Source organism: Kryptolebias marmoratus, linkage group LG4 (assembly GCF_001649575.2).
Source record: "Kryptolebias marmoratus isolate JLee-2015 linkage group LG4, ASM164957v2, whole genome shotgun sequence".
In the NCBI taxonomy this organism is placed as follows: Eukaryota; Metazoa; Chordata; class Actinopteri; order Cyprinodontiformes; family Rivulidae; genus Kryptolebias; species Kryptolebias marmoratus.
The window spans coordinates 29335952-29356934 of record NC_051433.1 but is presented as its reverse complement, the minus strand read 5'-3'; the positions used below and the strand labels follow the sequence as shown (position 1 = coordinate 29356934).

Genomic DNA, 20983 nt, shown 5'->3' with positions numbered 1-20983 from the left:
AGAGGTAATTTCACCACTGAATCAGGTGTGTTGGAGCTAGGAAACAAGGAAAACGTACAGGATAGTGGCCCTTGAGAACCAGGATTGGCCACCCCTGCTATAGAGCAAGGGTGAACCAGTCCCAGACAAACTCACCCAGTAAAAACCTCTCTTTAGTTGACCAGAATTAGAATTTAAACTTGGTTCACATTGAGGGCCAAAACCTGTGTATCATTTATTGAAAAAGAAGTCGTCTGAGATTGTTCAGCTCAAAAGATTTTGTGCTAAATGTCTCTTGATAGATATGAATATTATGACTAAACACCTCGAGACACAGAAGGGGGGAGAGAAATGAGGTAATTATGGAGGGCTCAGGGCTAGGCTAAGAGTTGCCCCCACAAACCAGCCATTCTAAGTTTCTTCTCGGCTAATTCTCACTCACTGATCATCAAGATTGTTAGAATATGTGTTTTTTGGTTATTTTTTCAATATTTTTTTTTCTTTCGGCTCTCAGTGGAGGAGGACGCTTTTTCTCTGTCTCCCGTACCCTTCCCTCTCTGCCCTGCTTCAGCTCTGTGTCTTGTCTTTTCTTTTGGAGCCTCTCATTGCATATCTTCCAAAATTTGTGAATTATGGATTTGGTCAGCTGGTCTCTCAGTGCAATTGATGAAACTTTCTCAACAAGAAGACAGGGTTTGGGGGAACCCTCTTGTCCGGACGGGACATTTTTCTCTGGATACACAATGGATTCCTGACAGGAGTGGAGGATTGTGTGTCTGTCGATACTGTCAGTTGTGGATGTCAGATGATGTGTACACAATTGGATTTTTGATAACAGGCTTTCTGCTTTTTGGAGTTGGCGGTTACCTGGCATATCGAGAAATTTGGAAAACCTTGGCAGCTGTTTTGGCCACTGTGAGACTGCCAGGCATGTGTGATGGGATCTGCAGAGCAATCAACACTCAGACTATGATGTTACGTGAGCAGAATCGTAGACTGGATGTGATCCTTTTACAGGATTGCAGGCTAGATGCGGTTCCTGGACTCGGGGATGAAATGGGATAAATCTTGGAGAAAGTTGTTTACTCGGATCTGGTGGAATAGACTTGGAATTTGGCTGTTTGGATTCACCATTGAGAAATACGGAAAATAAGAGTCGGGCTGACCCAAAACAAATATTGTTATGTGAATCTGGCTCCCTTGTGCCGGCCTTGTTGGCCAGCTATCTTCAATTCCTCCTGGATTTGATGTAAATAAGATGCTCTGCCCCCTCCCTTGCCTGAGGACATCTGTGGATCTGCTCTGGGCTGGTTGATAAACATTCCATCATATTATCAAAGACAATGGCCTCTGTGACGTGATTCATGGACTTATCTGCAAACACACACACACACACACACACATTCATACAAACACACTACACCGATCTCCATCATCTCTGCTTGTTTCTTCATGTGTCACTCTGCTTGCTATCTGGACCTTGTGTGGCTTCTTTCTCTTCTTCTTCTGTTAGCCTACCCTTATCAAATAGATTTGTCTTATTAATGCTTCTCTAAGAGGAATACTTATTCATATTCAAATGGTCTATTAAGACCTGTTATCACTGTATCAACCTCACGTTTTCTCTTAGATGAAAGTTTTTATCCAAGTTTAAAAAATAGACTTTAAAATACTATTATTATCATTATATCAACCATTCTGTTAGGTGTTGAAATGCTTCCTCTTAAAGGAAAGTTTATTTATGTTTAAATGGTCTATTAGGTTATACATCACTGACCGACTTACAGATTGTTATTTTACTCAAATTATCTGTCATAGTTATACCAATCATACTACTTTGTTATAGGTATACCAATCTTGCTATTAGCTAGAGTTACTTGACTGATGTTTTTATTTCTGTAATTGCTTTTTGATTAGTATTCTCAATATTTTTAAATGGTTCCTCTTAGATGAAAGTTTATTTATGTTTGTTAGTTTACTCAAATTACCTGTTATAGTTATACCAATCTTAATATTAGCTAAAATTAACTGATTGATGTTTTTTATTTCTGTATTTGATTCTGTTGTTGTTTCTGTGTTGTAAAGCACTTTGGATCGCCTTGCTGCTGAAAAGTGCTATATAAATAAATTTCACTTCACTTCACTTCACTTATATTTTTAGTTGATATTTTCATTACTATCATATTTTCTTGTGTTTTTTTCCTTTTGACATCCCTTGTGTTTACCTCCTATTGCCTCTCTGTGTCACCATTCAGTGCCTTCAGTATTTTTTCTCAGTCAGTCTCTGCTCCTCTGTCTTGGCACTCCCATCTGTACCTGTTGCCCATTACCACCTATCTTCAATCTCCTTATTAGCCGTAGTCCATTTAGTCTCTTAGTCTTATGCTTCCATGTCCATGGCCCTCGAGTCTCTTTGTTAGTTGTTAGTTGCATGTTGGTTTGCACTCCTGGGTCTGACGTCTACTAAACTTGACAAAAATAGATGACTTGCGACTACATGTTTCCAACTACCAAACAAATAGCCGCTTTAGGGTGCTGAAAGAGACCTGGCTAAACATTCCTGATGCAGCCATGGAGCTAGTAGGCTGCACCTTATACTGATCAGACCACTTGTCTGATTCTTGTTGTCAAGTCAAGTCAAATTTATTTATATAGCACTTTTCAGCAACAAGGCGATTCAAAGTGCTTTACAACATGTGAACACAAAAATACAGTCATAAATCACACACAACAATATCTAAAATATGAACTAAGATAATCTAAATGAAATCATGAAACTAAACATATCTAAAACATGAGACACTAAATAAGACACGTGAGTTAAGAAATCTAAATGAAATCATGAAAACACACACACAACAATATAAAGTTAAATCTAAACTAAACTAAAGGTACTGGAAGACTAACTAAGAGTACCGAAGGCCAGCTAAAAACATTTTAATAAAAGGCCAACTACAAATGTCAGTGTATCAAAAAAAAAAAGGAGGGAGGGAGCAACATATAGATATGAGAGAGGGTGCCAGCGAAGACGTTGATAATGGAAAGTTTTATCAGCCAGCCTCGGGAGGGGAGCCGGCACAGATCTGCAGGTGTCCTGGGGGAGGGGAACCAATGGGTGGAGAGCGTCAAGCTTACATAACATCCAGGAGAATTTTGAGATAGCCAGCCTTCCAAGGTCGACTCAGTGGAGCCAGATTCAGATATCAGAATTGTTTTTAGGTCAGGCCGACGCTGTAATTTCAAGCCAGCCTTAAGAGTCTTACTGGTACATCTCAACGCCAAATCCAAACTTCCAAATTAAAGTGGTCACTTACGCTGGACTGAGTCAGTAACTTCTCCAAGGTCGATTCCATTTGGCCAGTGAGTTGTAAGGTCCATTCGCCTCTGTTCACAAAGAACTGAGTCTGAGTGTTTTCTGCTCGGCACATTCCTTCACACAGAGCAGGCAGCATTGACATGGCCTGAACAGCTGCATGCGTCTTCCAAATTTCCCGAAATGCCAGGAAATCGCCAAGCCCATATTCACATTCTAGCCACACCTGGTGAAGCAGATCCTCAGAAAAGCATCAGGCATCAGTGCATGTGCTCACCAGCTTACAGATATGTTCACAGACATCCTTAACATGTTTCTTTAACTAGCTGCTGCTCCCCCTTGCTTTAAGATAGCAACTATCTTCCCTGTAACCAAATATGCAACAGCTTAAAACCCAGATGATTACTGGCCTGTTGAACTTACTCCTGTAATCATAAAATGCTTTGAGAGACTAATACTGAACCACATGAAAACTTGTATCCACTCTGACCTGGACCAACAACAATTTGTCTACAAGTCCAAAAATTCCACAGAATATGTAAAGTCACTAGCTTTACACATCCACATCAAGGTGTTTCAAAATAGAAACATTTTGGACAATTCTCATCCTAATAAGGTCCAGCTTTTTGAGACAGCCAAAATGGAGTTTTTTGCTTGGAGTTATTTTCTTGTCTTTCCAATTTTTTCCTAATTCGAACATATGCCTTGTATCAAACAGGAACAGAACAAAATCTTTTTGTTTTTCTCTGCATGTTGTGGACCATTCCCGTCTCTGGAGTGAGCACTTTGAGTTAGTATGGTGTAAGCTGAGAAATATGCAGCTATCTTTTGCAACTCAACACTAAGAGAGATTGAAGACAATGGGTAATGCTTGTTGATGATGACATGGCAGTTATTTTGTATTTGCACTACAGCTTTGCAGCTCTGAATAAATGATCATTTTACTTTAAGGCCAGATGTGGTTATCTCAAGAATTATGTTTTTTTCTGTTTTGATCTCTGTAACACCTGTGCTATGTAGTTATAAAAAATATTAAGAAAGCATGGCTGAAATTCTTAGAATAAAGACAAAGAGAACATTAGAAGGTTTTTGTTTCAAGCAGTCCCTTATTAATCGTTGTTCTTTTTATAATTTTAAAGTCAATTTCTGATTTTTGATTATTTTATTTCACTGTTATTGACAATGTTAGTTATAAAAACATTTAGAAATTAAAGGTACAGTTCATTCAAAATCCATTTCATTCTATGTATTTGTACATATTTCTATCTATCTATCTATCTATCTATCTATCTATCTATCTATCTATCTATCTATCTATCTATCTATCTATCTATCTATCTATCTATCTATCTGTCTGTCTGTCTGTCTGTCTGTCTGTCTGTCTGTCTGTCTGTCTGTCTGTCTGTCTGTCTGTCTGTCTGTCTGTCTATCTATCTATCTATCTATCTATCTATCTATCTATCTATCTATCTATCTATCTATCTATCTATCTATCTATCTGTCTATCTGTCTATCTATCTATCATAAATACTGGTCACAGTTTGCAGTTGAGGTCAGACCCAGGATTGAAGACCAAGACAAGGACCTCAAATGAAAACTAAAATATTTAATTTAGCACAAATATAATACACAAACAAAAGGCTAATGTGACAGCAAAAAGATGTAAAATAACAAAATTTGAGTATGCACATAGAAGAACCAAAAAGAGCATAAAGCACAATGCCAGACTGCAGGTGAAGTAAAGACTGAGTGAATAAATGGACTGGGGCTAATGATGAAATTGGAGACAGGTGGCTTAATGGTAACTGAGAACAGGCAAAGGTGGGCATAGGAGGACAGAGAAACAGAACAGTGGCTACGGATCCCGGCTCCAAAGTCATCAGTCACCTCCTCTACATGGATGGCATCAAGCTGTATGCCAAAATTTAGCAAGATGTTGACTCACTGATCCACCTCACCAGGATATACAGCAAGGAGATTGGAATGTCATTTGGACTGGATAAATGCAGTACCCAAGAGAGGCAGGGTTAACACAACTGAAGAGGTTGAACTACTGAAGACAACATTGCAGATGTCCAGGACAGGTACAAATACCTTGGAATCCCAGAGGCAACTAGCAACCAAGATGAGGTCACAAGAAAGTCAGCCACAACCAAATACCTACAGAGAGTAAAGCAGGTCCTGAAGAGTCCAGCACCCTGAGACTATACACTAAGAGAAAGAAGAGAGGCAGAGGACTAGTGAGCATCGGAGCCATTTTAAAGGATTAAACAACTAAGACCCTGTGTAGTATTGTGGCAGCACAATGGATTAGTGGTTAGCACTGTTGCCTCACAGCAAGAAGGCCCTGGGTTGGACCTGGGGTCTTTCTGTCAGGATTTGGGTTTTGTTTGGGTTGTTCTTTGAGTTTCTTTTATATTGGGTTTCATGCTTTCATGTTTTGTCTTTGTATAGTTTCTGCTTCTTATGTTCCTCTCATCATTCAGTTCTCCTCACTAAGTCACTTCTTTACTTGCCATGCCCATCTACACTTGCTCCTAGTTAGTAATCACTCACATGTGCCCACTTCCCATAATTATCCGCTGCCTTTAAAACATGGTCATCTCCATTTTCTCATTGGTTCGTTGTCATTTTCACTTGCTTTCTGGTTCCCCTCATGTCTGCATCTAATGTCTGCTACGGTTTTTGATTTAGGTAAAGTCTTGTACTTAGTTTTTTTTCTGCCTCATCAGCTTTTTGTTTTTGTTTCTTTTTATTTTAAAATAAATTATTTTATTTCTGGAATTAAGATGAGTCTGCGCATTGGGTTTGCCGCCATCTCCACCCAACCTGATACTTTCTGTATGTTTGCATGTTCTCCACATGTTTGCGTGGGTTTTCTCTGGGCACTCCTGTTTCCTCCTGTTAGGCTTCCTTCAAGCCCATGCCTTCCTTGAAAAAGAGATCTGTGATCTCAATTTTCTGGTTAAATAAAGGAAAAAAAAAAAAAAAGAATAGTACATCAGGAAGAAATCCCCCAATGCTGATATGCTAAGTGAATGTATCAGACACCAGAAACCTGATGTGGAAGAGGAGGAATTATCATGAAAATATAAGCCCCTGCTTCACATGTTCCCCTGGCAGATTGAGGAGGTGGCTGATGTCAATAGATCCTACCAGTGGATAGAAAGGACTGGACTGAAAGACATTACAGAGGCACTAATTATGGCATCACAAGAGCAATAGAGGCCAGTATCTACAATACCAGACAGGACCCAAAGATAGTTCAAGTTGAGATAGTTCAACAGATAATGAAACACCAGGGGCTGAAAGAGGAAATAGAGAAGTTGTGGAGAGTCAAGGCCTCAGTGGTAACAGTGGTCATCGGACCCTCAAACTGGAAGAGTGGCTCCAACAGATCCCAGGAACAACTTTAGAGATCTCTGTCCAGAAGAACGCAGTCCTAGGAACAGCTAGGATACTGTGCATAATTCTCAAGCTCTCAGGCCTCTGGTAGAGGAAACAAGCAGAAGTTGGCAGAAGTGATATTAATTGGAAATAAGGTCTTCTTCATACAACACAAAATGGTTTTGTTTTGGGCTGGGGGTTTCCTCTGCTGTTTCAGTCCTTGGTGTTTCAGTCCTTGGTGTTTCGTTGGTGCGAAGTAAAAACTGCATTCCAGCCTTTCTTCCCTGAGGATGAATTAACTCAGTCCAGTCTGCTGCTGTACTGACAAAGGATGGCTGTACTGGGTGTCTCCTTTTTATCACTTTAAAAGGTCTCCAAAGTCTGCCAAGACCACCAAGTGACTTTGGTGGGTTTGGCTTCTCTCTTTTTGTTTTTGTATCATGCACTTTTGGCTTGTTGCAGAACCACTTTAAACCTAACATGGTGTACTGTTCATTGTTTTTAGGTGGGAGGCAGGATGTCTAATTTTGTCCTCATTGGTCTTCCTCTGAAAAGCTGGAAAGGGGATTTACTGGTTGTTGTGGCATGGGGTGAAGTCCAGTGGCTGTGAAGCATTTCAGTAACTTCAGACTTCCAGGGTCGTTGTGTAGCTTGTGCTGCCTGAATGGTACCTTGCAGCACTTGTTGTGGCAGCAAAAAATCAATTTCCAGGCACTGTTAGATGAAATCACTCATACAGATTTATTTATATATTGTGCACAAAATATAGAGAGCATTAAAGACAATTAGGAATTAACATCAGAGTCCCAGGTCTGAATGGGGAAGCTCAGAATCAAAGCTCTGCCCCCCCAAGTCAACACAGGAGCTTTTATTAAAGATATTGAAATACTGGACCAGACGGAATAAACAAGTTCATTCTGTGAGAACCCATGGGACTTGGAATAGAAGTCATAACATTATCAGGACTTATAAACAACAGGTGTTACCCTACAGTAAGGTCCATTACAAGACCATTACACACTCTATTAAAACGTTACACACATCCGTTTGCCTGAGGGTGGTATGCACTTAATACCAAGTTCATTCTTGCATGGGTTAGTTTGACCCACAACGTTAACTGCAGTGTGTTGGGATAGACCCTGTGGAAACTTGAAGAGTTCTAATGGTGCAGGTGAAACACTAACAGTTTTGTCACATGCGAGACAGATGTAGACCAATTCATCTACCTATGGTTACCAGTCAAGTTGTTTAGTTCAGATCATTGATCATAGACCTTCATGGTAAATGGCTTGCACTTATATAGCGCTTTATTTAGTCCAAGGACCCCAAAACGCTTTACACTACAATCATTCACCCATTCATCCACACATTCACACACTGATGGTGGTAAGCTACATTGTAGCCACAGCTGCCCTGGGGCGGACTGACAGAAGTGAGGCTGCCATCACACCGGGGCCATCCAGCCATCCAGCCATCCAGCCCTCTGACCACCAGTAGGCAAGGTGGGTGAAGTGTCTTGCCCAAGGACAATGCCTGAGACAGCCGGAGCGGGGGCTCGAACCAGCAACCCTCCGATTACAAGACAAACCCCGCCCTCATGAGCCAGATGCACAACCATTTCTGTTTGCAGTTAACTCCAGGACCTGAGAGTTTCCTTGTAGTCTTCAATGTTCATTTGGCATATGATTTTATCAAATGCTGTATCCATCAGCTTAACATCATTCACACACAGTACTGCTAACTCAGGAACAACCACTTTTCCCACTACAGCTACAGGTGATTTAGATACTTCGGTGAGATGTCCCTCTTTTGCAGTTGTCACATTATACATTAGCAGCAGGACAGTTTTTATCATTGGCCAGGTGTTTACCAGATTCACATCTGAAGCAGTGACGCTGCTCTGAATGTATATTGTATTTACACAGAGTAGTTGTCATTAGTATCTCATTAACATGAGATACTAATACATGTTTGCCTGAACACCAGGGATAAAAACTTATTCTTACCCTTTAACCCTCTCAGGCTCAAATAAAGTTTGAGTAACAGGAAAAATCAGATATGTTGTTGCAACGCCTGCCTTGAGAGGGTTAATGTCTTTTTGTTTTCCTATTATTATTTAATTAAAAATTCCGTCTCCCAACACTGATAGATGGCCATTCTGTGTTGGAGACAGCACTGTGAACTTTTGTAAATTCAATTTACAGGCATGATGCAGTTACAAAGGCTCTGCCCTTCTGTGATCTATTTACCAACAGCCTTTGCCATTTGTCTGATTGACACAAGATGCACTTGCCAGGGTTGCCTACACATTTTCAGTTTAAAAGTCTATGCTTTTCCGCACTCAAATTTTCAATTTTTTTTTGTTAATTTTAAAGCCATTTATAATGTCAAAATGTTTGTAAATTTACTGTAAATGTTTGCGCAATGGTGTGGTTTTATTTCCTGTATGTTTTTACTCATCATAACCAAACTCCAAACTACACCAAAGATGGACAGAAGGAAACAACTTTTTTAAAGAAAAGCTGTTTTTCTGATTAAGTCATAATCTTAATTCCAGAGGTTTGGTCTTACTCAGAACAAGATGATATTCATGTGAATATGCTATCGGACAGATAACAGTTAATATTAGTTAAGTTTTAGGCAAGGATGTTGCACTGTGTGTAGTGCTCTGAGTATGTGCTGAACATAACTCTCAGCTACTATCACATCAAATTTTAGTTAAATATTTTTAAAACTGACTGAGTTCTAGCCATTTTCGTACAGGCTAAAGTTGATTAGCTGTGGCAACAATCTTGAATTAAGTTGACTCCAAAATGTATTCAGTTGAGTATTTTCTGAAAGTTTCATTCAAATCTATTCAGTGGTTCTTAAGTTATTTTGCAAACAGAGTTGAGTTCAATTGTTAACAGCAATTTCAAAAACAGATCACTTGATCAGGTAGTGCTTATAATATGTGTTGGGGAAGAGTCTCAGCTACTACCACACCAAATTTTAGCTCAGCATTGATAAAATTTATCTATTTTTATCATTGCTAAGTTTGCTTTGCTGTGGTGGCCGGTTTGAATGATTACTTTCTGAAGAAAAGCACACAGATCAGGCAGCTGGTCCATAAGGGCAGGTGGGGTACAGCCCCACCTAAAATAATCATTCGCCCCACAAAATAGTTCCTCCTAATAAACTATGTAAATTACTTGTATTATTTTGTTCTCTGCGTTTTTCAACTATTTTGACAATTTTAAAAGAAATGTATTTTTTTTATTTTATTTTTTATGATTCATTCCCAATTTTTATTTATTTTCAGTTACAGGGCGGTGCAGGTCACAGACCACATTCATCAGTAGATTTAACATAAAGCCTGTTAGCAGTGATCTAGATTGCAGGGCTGCTCCAATAGAGTCTTACTGGGGCATAAAATATTCCACCCTGTGGACACATTCTGCTGGTTTCAGCTCATTGAAAGAATCACTACAAATGTTACACCTCACATGATTTAATTTAATGCGGGAATAGTCCCAGCAAAACTTGTTGTGTCCAACAATCAAGATTTTCTGTTTAAAAATCCATTCATTAGACTAAAACTAAAAGATAAATTATAGGTCAGCAGCTTGGAGCAGACAGGCCAGACATGAACAGAACACAGGAAGTTAAAGACAGAAGGGAAATATACAACGAGACATTTTCTTCAATATGGTAGGCCCACTTTCTGTGACTGCAACTATTTATCATATCAGCCACAAGTGGATCTTACTTATCTAATTTTGTGCTACAGGGTGGCTATTGTAGCTCAGTGGTTGGTTCTGGGGTTTAGTTATCTCCAGGCTGAGGGGTTCGAGCTCAGGCTGGGCCTGTAATCATAGGGTCTTAGATATATATGTCCACATTACTTTTTTAGTTTTGAATTTATTTATAAATACTTGACAGACATTTTTTCCACCATTTACTTTTGATTATCTGAATTATTATTGCAAAAATATTAATTCAAGTAAAATGAGAAATCCAATCCAGAAAGCTATGTGCCTGACTATTTCTTTAATTTTACCTAGTTTAAATTAAAAAGTGTTCCAGTTTTGGGTGGATGTGGGTGTGGAGGCATAAGACACAACCTTGAGCCCTGGGAGAGAAAAAACATATAGTCTGTCTTTTTTTCACAGAACATGTAGCTCAAAATGTAACATTTATTATAATGGTTGGTTATTAATTCAGGAAATGGATGTTCGCCCAACTAAGATTTATGCTCAGGAGTCGTTACTGACACAGATATGTTCAAAAGCATTATCACCATTTTGACTTTGGTGGTGAGCAATAGGAAAATGGAAAAACAACTATAATTTGGGGTGGGTTGCAGCAAAAAAGTGCCAAACTGTATATGTACCAGGTAATAATATATTATTACCTGGTACATATATGTACTTCTATTCTTAAGCTGCATACCATAAACTGTGCATCTATTGGGAGTAAGTTAGGGTTGTTTACTGTTTTTTATTTTATATTAATGTGCATCATTAATATATATATATATGTATATATATATATATATATATATATATTTTTTTTTTTTTTTTGCAAAGAAAATGCAAACATGAGATGTTTTTTTTTTCCCGTGTGTTTTTTTTTAATGAGTATATAGTGCATTCTTCTGTACAAATTCTCACTGTTGCTCAATGTTTGTGTGCATTTTCTGTTTTAATATAAAGAAAAAAAGGACCAAATAACCCACAACTCTGCTTGATCAAAGACCAGCTGCTGTCTTCATCAAATAAACAGACTCTTTGAAGTCTGTTTCTATGGTTCAGCTTAGATGTTGTGTGTACATATCAGCGATGTGAAATATATGCTCAAAATCCCTAAGATTTATTCCTAAATATGTAAAACATATACCATTTAGCATTCACCACAAAAAGACATGCATGATCTGAAGACCTTTTCAAAAATTTCCAAGTGTAGTTGTCATGACAACTGTCCACAGAAGCTACAGCTCAAACTCCCCCTTTATTCTACCTGATGCTTAAAAAAAGATTAAAGAAGGGGTAACAATCAACTGTGTTTGAGTGTGTATACAGTCAGTATATACGCATGGTCTCTCAATGCCCTCTTTAAATAAAAGTGAGGAAGAAAAGAATTGGAATAAATATTGCAGTTAATGTTCAAATATTAAATGAATTAAACACCGCTCAAGGTGGCTGCATGTTGGAGTAGCTCTGTTACATTCATTCTAAGATATTGCTTTTGAAAACTTTATCCCTCTTTTTTTTCTTGGCGTAAATCATTTTTTTGGATGATTACTTCTTCTGGTATCAGATGCTGTGCAGCTGGAAGGATTTTTACTGAAGCCATTTTACTTTTGGACATTTTGTCATGATGCGTAACCCTGAAGTCCAGTCATGGCCAGAATCAAGCAGACCACTCATAAATCCACAGGAGGTAAAGCTCGCAGGAAGAAGCTTTCCAAACAAGGCCGTCCGCAAGAGCGCCCCGGCCACTGGCGGAGTGAAGAAGCCTCACTGCTCCAGGCCCGGTACTGTGGCTGTCAGGGAGATCCACCACTACTAGAAGTCCATCAAGCTGCTCATCTGGAAGCTGCCCTTCCAGCACTGAGTCCAGGAGATCGCCCAGGAATTCAAGACCGACCTGCACTTCCATCATGCCTTACCAGGAGGGACATCAGAACAGACCGCTACAAGAGCTCCTTCCTGCCCACAGCCATCAGCATCTATAACAACTCTTTAACAAAACCAGGAGAATGAGCTACAACAACATTTGATTTCCTTTGGGGATTATAAAAGTATTTTTGAATTTTAATTGAATTGAATAGTTTTGTACAGTAGTAAAAAAAACTGTGAAAATGATAATGTGAGATCTTAGAAGAGCTGTTAATGTTCAAAATGTATGTTGGGGATGACAGACAGCTACTACCTCATCAAATGTTAGCTCCTTATCTGTAAAACTGATTGAGTTGTAGTTATTTTTGTGTTTGGTAAGTTTGAATAGCTGTGCTGGCCAATTGAATTGACTGAAAAGTTATTAAGTTGTAGATTTTCATCCAGTGATTACTCTTTTTAGAGTTCCTCTAAAGTCTTTCTAGGGGTTGACAGCAATATTAAGATTATTTGCTAAGACAGATAGACAAATGAACACACATTGAGACAGACATAGACAATTACATGATTGTCCACCTTCCATGATCTTGGGTGATTAAAAAAATAAACAAAAGCAGACTTTAATTGTAAGTAAAAGTAGAGAGTGTTCTGGCATTTGTAAAGGGTCAGGGTTAGCAAAACAAAGCTTGTTTAAAATTTATGCTTTTAATGTCTATTAATCTCAGCTCAGTCACACGTTTGAGGTAAGAAATCAGGAACACAATGACCTTTTAAACGTGTGTGATTTTATTTACAGCTGGAGGAAAGTAGAACTGAGCAAAAACTGAACAACAGTTTTATGAAAAAGTTACTCTAAATACTCATGTTGATTAAACAATGTGTCTGCAAAAGCAGCGACGTGAAATGTTTGATAATAGATTGTAAAAAAATTTCTCTAGTTTGTCAATGTTATTTTTAAGTTTACCTTGCTTTTTGTACATTGAATCAGTTTCATGTAAAACAAAGTACTGTATGTTTTAAACATCACTTGAATGTGATTTCAGTAGGGCTTTACACAGAACACTGTTGTGTTTTACCAGCTGGACAACCCAGATGAGCAGGCGGCTCAGATCCGACGAGAACTGGATGGACGGTTACAGATGGCAGATCAGATCACTCGGGTAAGAAATGAAGATGGATGGGAGGGTAAGCAAGATACAAATATGATAAAAGGATTATACGACTATACATTTTCTTTAGCCGCTTTTACTTTTCGGGATTTCTAGAAGCTGGTGCCCATCTCCAGCAGTCACTGTGTGAAAAGCGGACAGATCGCAAGTCCATCACAGGGACACACAGAGACAAATATTCATACTCTCACCTAGGAACAAGAGTTCAGAGTTACCAGTTAAACAAACATGCATGTTTTTGGTCTGTGGAAGGAAACCCAATCGTCCACGGAAAGAACATGTAAGTTCCTACTAAGGTGTGTCCTGTAATCAGCATCCCAGATGTCTTCAATCCTGTAATCAGTCAGTCTGCCTGTTTAAAGGCTGGAAAGTAGTCACAGGGCTGTTTGGTATCATTTTGGAGAGAAATGTGCAGCTTAGTGTCAAACAGCTTCTTCTCAGTCACAGGTCATGGATTCTCCAACAGGATAATGACTCAAGACATACAGCTAATCACCCAAGAATGGTTCAGAACCAAACACTGGACTATTCTAAAATTTCCTTCTGAGCCCTGATCTAAATCCTGTTGAACATCTGTGGAAGGAGGTGAAACATCTGGAGAAGCCTGAGACAGGTGGAGCAGGTTGCTCAGGAGGAGTTGGTAAAAATACCCGTGGACAGGTGCAGAAGTCTCAGAAAGTTGCAGAAATCACTTGATTCAAGCGATTGCCTCAAAAGATTGAGCAACAAAATATGAAGTTAAGGGTACCACCCTTTTTGTCAAGGCCAATATTAATAGTTTGTCTTTTAAGATAATTGAGTTGAACCAAAATTTAAAAATAATGACTAATTTTTATTAGTTGAGTTTTTTGTATTTTCTTACTTTTGTGAGTTTTAAGTTATTTCAGTGACCTTTGTTGTTTTTTTTTTGTTTTTTTTTTAAGAAAAAGGGGTACAACGCAATTTATCCATAAAAGCATCTGAATATGTTACTGAATATACAAAATAACATCTGAAGTGTTGATTTTTAAAAAACAGATTAAGATATGTAGATCTACAGTATTAAATATTGTAGAAGATTTTGACCATTTTTTTACTCCAGGGTTTTGTTTTGGGCCTCATTCTTTTGTCACTGTACATCCCCCCTCTTGGACAGAAAATGAATTAATTCGGTAACATCTACTGCTTGTATGCAGTTCTTTTAAATTGTTATTTAAGTGTCTGACAGAAATTAAACATTGGTTAAAAAATTACTTCCTTCAGGTAAACTCTGAAAAGACAGCTTAGTCCCACTAATCAAATAACAAAGCTTGAGGAACTTTGGTGTTTTTGACCAGTCAGTCCCTCAAAGGCCTAAACAGATGCCTCAAATTTGTTTATGTCAGAAATATTTCTAAATTAAAAAGGCTGGTGTCAAAACATGAACTGGAGATGAATATTCATGCTTTTGTTCCACTAATTTAGATTACTGTAACACACCTTTTACCTGTTTTAACAAAAAGCCCTTGATTGTCTGAAGCTAGTCCAAAGTGCTCCTGTTAGATATTTGCCATGAGGAAACAGAACACTTAAGACTCTTGTTTTAATGTCTCTTTACTGGTTGTCTGTTCAGATTTTGTTTTAAAATATTGGTGTTATCTTTTGGGGGCTCTGCGTGACCAGGTGTCTAAATATAACTGGAAATTTTTATTTAACCAGAAACTGTTAAAAGTTTCTTAAACTAAATTTAAACCAGAGGGAATGGTGTTTTCCAAGTAGTCACACCTCACCTGTGGAAAGAACTTCCCTTGTTTGTTTTGCATTGATAGTCTTATAATTAGCTGGCTTTTAGTTTTTTAAATTTGCTTTTTTGTTTTATCTTAATTTTTACAATACTTTCTATCTTTTATATTATATATGGGCTGTTATTAGTGTATTGTTTTGTGTATTACTGCTGTTTTAGAATGGCAAAATCCACTTTGGAAAACGGTCATTTGGACTGTATTTATGAGCTTAAAATGGCTAGTCTGAATGAACCCACTTCCAAAGTGGACTACTGCCATCTTTAAAACCTCCAGTCTTTAAAAATTCAAAGAAATTCATGCAAATTATATATATTTTTTAATCTTTACTTCCATAAAATTTGACAATACAGTTATTATGGCCAAATATTATGATATTGCTGCCAGACTTGAGCTGTGTGTTGCTACTGCTGATACTTTTTAGACTTTAAAACAACCACAGAATTAAAAGCAATCATGTAATGCAAAATTGATGGTGATGTGTTTTAAAGAAGTGTTTGCAAGAATCCCCGTGACATTTTTGAAACTGGAGTTGTTTTAAGACGGCAGCAATCCTTTTTGGTCTTGGCTGCATTGTGACTAGCCATTAGCTCATCAGTTCTATCAGAATGAAACTCCATTTTTCCCACCTGAGGGCATTCAGAAAACTATTAACAACATTAATTATTTTTCACTGTTACATAGAAAACCACTTTAAAATGATCAACCTATTTCTTTAACAGAATTTTTAAATTGCTTGATTATTATCTGTTTAATTATAGCTTCAGTCATTTGCCAAGTCAAAGCCAAAACATACAGCTGTTACCATTTGTCTGTTGGTTTAAAAACAAAAAACACAAACTAACCCAAACTTCACCAAACACTACTTTCATTAGAATTGAAGGAGTTTGGGCTTGGCAGAGTGTCATTGTTAATAAATTAAGTGTTTTTCTGTTTTGCTAAGCTTGGTGAAAGATTTCCGAAGTTCGTCTCTAGAGACATGGAGGCCATGTACATCGAGGAGCTGCGATCCTCTGTCAATCTGTTGATGGCAAACCTGGAGAGCATGCCAGTGTCCAAAGGAGGAGAATTCAAGCTGCAGAAGCTAAAACGAGGCCACAACACCTCCATTATGGATATGGGCCAGGAGGATGAGAACATGCTGTCCAAGTCTGATGTTGTGCTGTCATTCACCTTAGAGGTGAGCATCTACCCAACTCTTTGGAACAGTTTCCCCAAACAGAAATGACTACTTTTAAATAGTCAGTTATTGAAGACTAAGCAACATATATAGAAATAGCATACCAATCATAATTATAGAGCATTGTTGCCAAACACACACAAGGAAATTTTATTGGTCTGTGCTTCCTCCAGATTATTCTTTCGAGACCACTCCACAAAGTTGTCCACCAATACTCTAATTCCCATCCGTCTTTAATACATCCCACCACTGCAGTGTCATTAGAGAATGTCTGCCATTCAATTCAGTTTATTCATATAATACCAAATCAGAATAAAGGTTTTCTCAGGGCACTGTACAACAAAAACAAAATATGTCCAAATCCTAAATTCAAATTCAAAATAGACCCAGATTCAAATCAATTCTAATAAAATGCAATTAAATTCAGTATATTATAAAATGCCAATGAGTAAAACATTATCTAGCCACCATCTTGAGCAGCAGACAGTGGAAAGGAACATTTGTGTTTTAACAGGAAGAACCTCCAGCAGAACCAGAACCAGTATGAACAGCAGGAAAGAGACACAGACAAACAGAATAGTTGGTCCAGCAGTAGTTTTTGTGGGAAGACAAGCAGAGAACACAAAGGTAATGACAACAATAATTCAAATTCAGACATGGAGAAAAGAGAGAGGAAAGACAGCAGCAGACAGAGGAAATGTGCTCAGTTTGTCCTCCGTCAGCAGAACTCAGGGATAGCTCAGGAAACCCAAGCCAACCCTAACTTTAGGATTTTTTAAATGTCTTAAGCCTAGTCTTCAGTAGACAGGGTGTCAGCCTCACAGACAGACACTGGAAGTTGGTTCCACCAGAGAGGATCCTGAAAACTGAAAGCTCTGTCTCCTGTTCTACTTTTAGAAACTCTAGGAACCACAAGTAAACCTGCAGTCTGAGAGTGAAATGCTCTGTTAGGAAAATATGGAACAATGAGATCTTTAATATAAGATGGAGCTTGGTTGTTGAGAGCTTTGTATGTTAGAAGTAAGATTTTTAATTATATTCTGAATTTGACAGGGAGAGAAGCTAAAACTGGAGGAAAATAATCTTTCCTCCTAACTCTCATCAGAACTCTAACAGCAACATTTTGGATTAGCTGAAGACTTTTTAAATAGTTTTTTACACCCAGATAATAAAGAATTACAATAGTCCAGCCTAGAAGCGATAAATGCATGGACCAGTTTTTCTGTGGTATTTTGGGACAAGATGTTTCTAATTTTAGTGATATTATGTAGGTGGAGGAAAGTATTTATATCAACATTTTCAATGTGGGGGTTAAAAGACATCCTGATCAAAATCACACCAAGATTCTTTATTTTAGAACTGGAGGCCAAATTAATGCCATCCAGAGGAAGTGAAAGGCTGTAAGGTTTGTTCCTAAGATGCTCAGGTCCAAAAAACACAACCTCTGTCTTGTCTGAGTTTAAAAGCAGAAAATTAAGATTCATCCAGGCTTTTGTCTCTTTAAGAGATGCTTGTAATCTAAGTAACTGATTGGATTTGTCAGGTTTCATGAAAAAATAGAACTGAGTATCATCAGCATAGCAGAGGAAAATAATAATTGAAGAGATTCTTTAAATTTAGCTACAGCATGTCTGATAAACATGTACTGTAAAGAAATCTTCTCTCAGACTGTGTAGCCAGTCAAAGTACTAAAAGGTGAATACAAATGTTCAAGTGTGGAATATAAATGTATTCTAAATGCAGATGGTATGACTCAGAGTTGTATTAAAGGTCTGAGATGTAAAACGTAAACAAGAATGGAGACAGGACAGTCATGCGTCCCCTGTTTTATTCTTTCTGCCTTTTCCTTTAATTTATGATAATACTGCCCTATTAATAAGACGTACAATGTAAATATATTTTCAACATTAAAAAACCTTTAACTACTAAAAACTGTAAGAAATTTGTATTCACTGTAGGTTACAATAACAGTGCCATTGATAGATTTATTTCCTTTATCATTATGAAGCAAAAAGAAACTTCTCTTTTATCTTACAAAATGAAGGATAACAAATCATTCTTTTTTCCTCTTATTTTCATTTTTGTTGTCAAACAATAAAATGGAGTAGTATGTACGATTAGGAATTTGGCAGAGCTGATGATTACAATATGGAAAGCTTTTTTTTATCTCTGAGGTTATGCTTTTGGTAGTGTTTGTCTGTTAGCAAGATTACTTAAAAACTAATGAAATCTTCAGGAAATGTTGGGGTTGTCACAATAAAACAAATGATTAAATTTTGGTGATGATCCAGATCCTATAATTCTTTTAATGACCCTTGCTAGTGTAACATTCCAGCACATTCTTTGTGTTTTTATGTAAATTGTCAACTGCTCAAGAATCAGTTTGAAGCTTATTCATGTCAGGTGCTGGCCTTCACAAATGATGAGCAGCTGAGCAATAGTGAGCAATAGTTATCTCATGGCTGAATTTCAAGAAAGTATTTGACAGTATACAGATGCTGCATCAGCTACACTTGTGGAAAACAAACAATTCTGTTGTATTTCGTCTCCAAGTTAATGTTTAAACCTGCATTGTTAAGCTGACATTAATTTTCCTTTTTTGTCCAAACTTTGCTTGTTTACAGGTGGTAATAATGGAGGTGCAGGGTCTGAAGTCCTTGGCTTCAAACAGAATAGTTTACTGCACAATGGAGGTCGAGGGAGGCCATAAACTGCAGACGGACCAAGCTGAAGCCTCTAAACCAATGTAGGTGTTTAACTCAAGAGACCTTTACCAATATGCAGTGACATACATCTTGAAACACAATAATTATAGTTTTAGTCACATGTAACATTGTGATTTTTTATTTTAAAAAAGGATGTGTAGGCAAGACTTTCTTCAGTGAAAGAATTCATATTTGATGTCTCCTGGGATCCAAACAAATAGATGTACATTCCAGACATAACTATCTACTTCAGAGAGCTAAATATTCACATAGTAATCAATCACAAGTAGGACATATTAACATTTCATTTTGCATATATGGTTTTTGAACACACTGTTAAAGTTAGGCTCCCTTCACACTGGATGATGGCGCTGGCAAATAGATTTTCCTGCTATTTCATGCATTCTTGAGTCACTCACCTGCACTCTCACCACGCTCTATATGCCTCCTCATAAGACATCAGGATGCGGCTAGGTGCTAGAAGATCACACCACACTAGCACAGCACCATGGATATCACATCTGTGACAGGTTGTTGTCATTATTACGGTTGTAGCCTAGGCACGAGGCCAATGTGGCTAGTCCTGCTTCAGGATCTCCACAGCCAAGCCATGGTGGTGAGTGTGAGCCCCATGTTAAGGAAACACTGCCACTGCTGCCGATGCACTCTACTCAGGACCCCAAAACACTTCCATCATGATGATAAACTCCCACAACCTCACTATGAACACTATGCCCATGCTCCAAACCATTGTGGACCCTTGTGCTTAATTATGGCGCCTACTGCATTTTTTATATGTGCCTGCAGATTCTACCAAGATACTGCAACAACCATACATGTTCTGAATGATTTTTTTTTATTTGTTATGTTGCAGCAGGGTCTTTATCCCATGTGAAGAAGATAATAGTTGTCACTTTTTCACTATATATATCCATCTTCTCATTATATCATGTTTACCAATAAAGGCTGCTCACTAAATGTCTCTGTATATATGTTTGTTGGGTTAGCAAAACATTTCATAAACCAGTGGACAGAAAAATATATTTTAGTTAAATGAAAACCTTGAGCAACTGGAATAAAGTTTTTTTTTACACTGTATTTATTCTAGAAAGCTCTAATTGGTCAGTAACTGACTCACTCTAGAGTTTCATGCACAGCCTTTCTTATGTTTGTGTGTTGTTGGGTATAGTTGGGGAACCCAGGGGGACTTCACCACCACCCAGCCTTTACCTGCAGTCAAGGTGAAGCTGTTCACTGAGAGTACAGGTGTGCTGGCTCTGGAAGACAAGGAGCTTGGCAGGGTAAGTTATTTACGTAAAGCCTTTTTTAAATTTGATCTTATATATTGTCTCACATGCAATATTTATATGTGGCTTTCCCCAGATTGTACTTCACCCAACTCCCAACAGTCCCAAACAGTGCGAGTTCCATAAAATGTCCGTTTCTAAAGGCTGTCCAGATGACCTCAAGATAAAACTGGCCATTCGCATGGACAAGCCACAGAACATGAAGCATTGTGGGTAAGAGACAGTGAGATTCCATTGTTATATATCTCCATTACAGTGACAACATGGTTATAAATAAAAATTCACTATAGGCTGTGTGTACCCTACTACACATTTTGTCTGTTTACACCAGGGGTGGAAATTAGCACCCACCACCGGCCAAATGCAGGTAAATATTTGAAGGTGAATTTGATCAACACACACGCCACTGTGGCGGGTTGGCAATTTGAACAGAAAAGGTGTTATTTGTCCTCCTGACATATAGGGGGCAGCAATGTGCTCGAGTTGCTGCTAAATGCAAGAATGAGAAAAGTTTAGCAGACACTCTTTACCAGTTGGTGGCGGTATTGATTCCTTCAGTTGTTTACCAACCACCAATAAAAATCAA

The 20983-nt window shown here is 38.0% G+C and overlaps 1 protein-coding gene across 1 annotated transcript in view; it reads left to right on the top strand.

The window, feature by feature from the left end:
* cadpsa (Ca2+-dependent activator protein for secretion a) overlaps positions 1-20983 on the top strand; it is a 203657-nt gene that overhangs the window by 74468 nt on the left and 108206 nt on the right. The window contains 5 exon segments of the mRNA XM_037975313.1: positions 13356-13436; positions 16149-16385; positions 19010-19131; positions 20280-20391; positions 20474-20610. Of these exon segments, the coding sequence (XP_037831241.1) occupies positions 13356-13436; positions 16149-16385; positions 19010-19131; positions 20280-20391; positions 20474-20610 (689 nt within the window).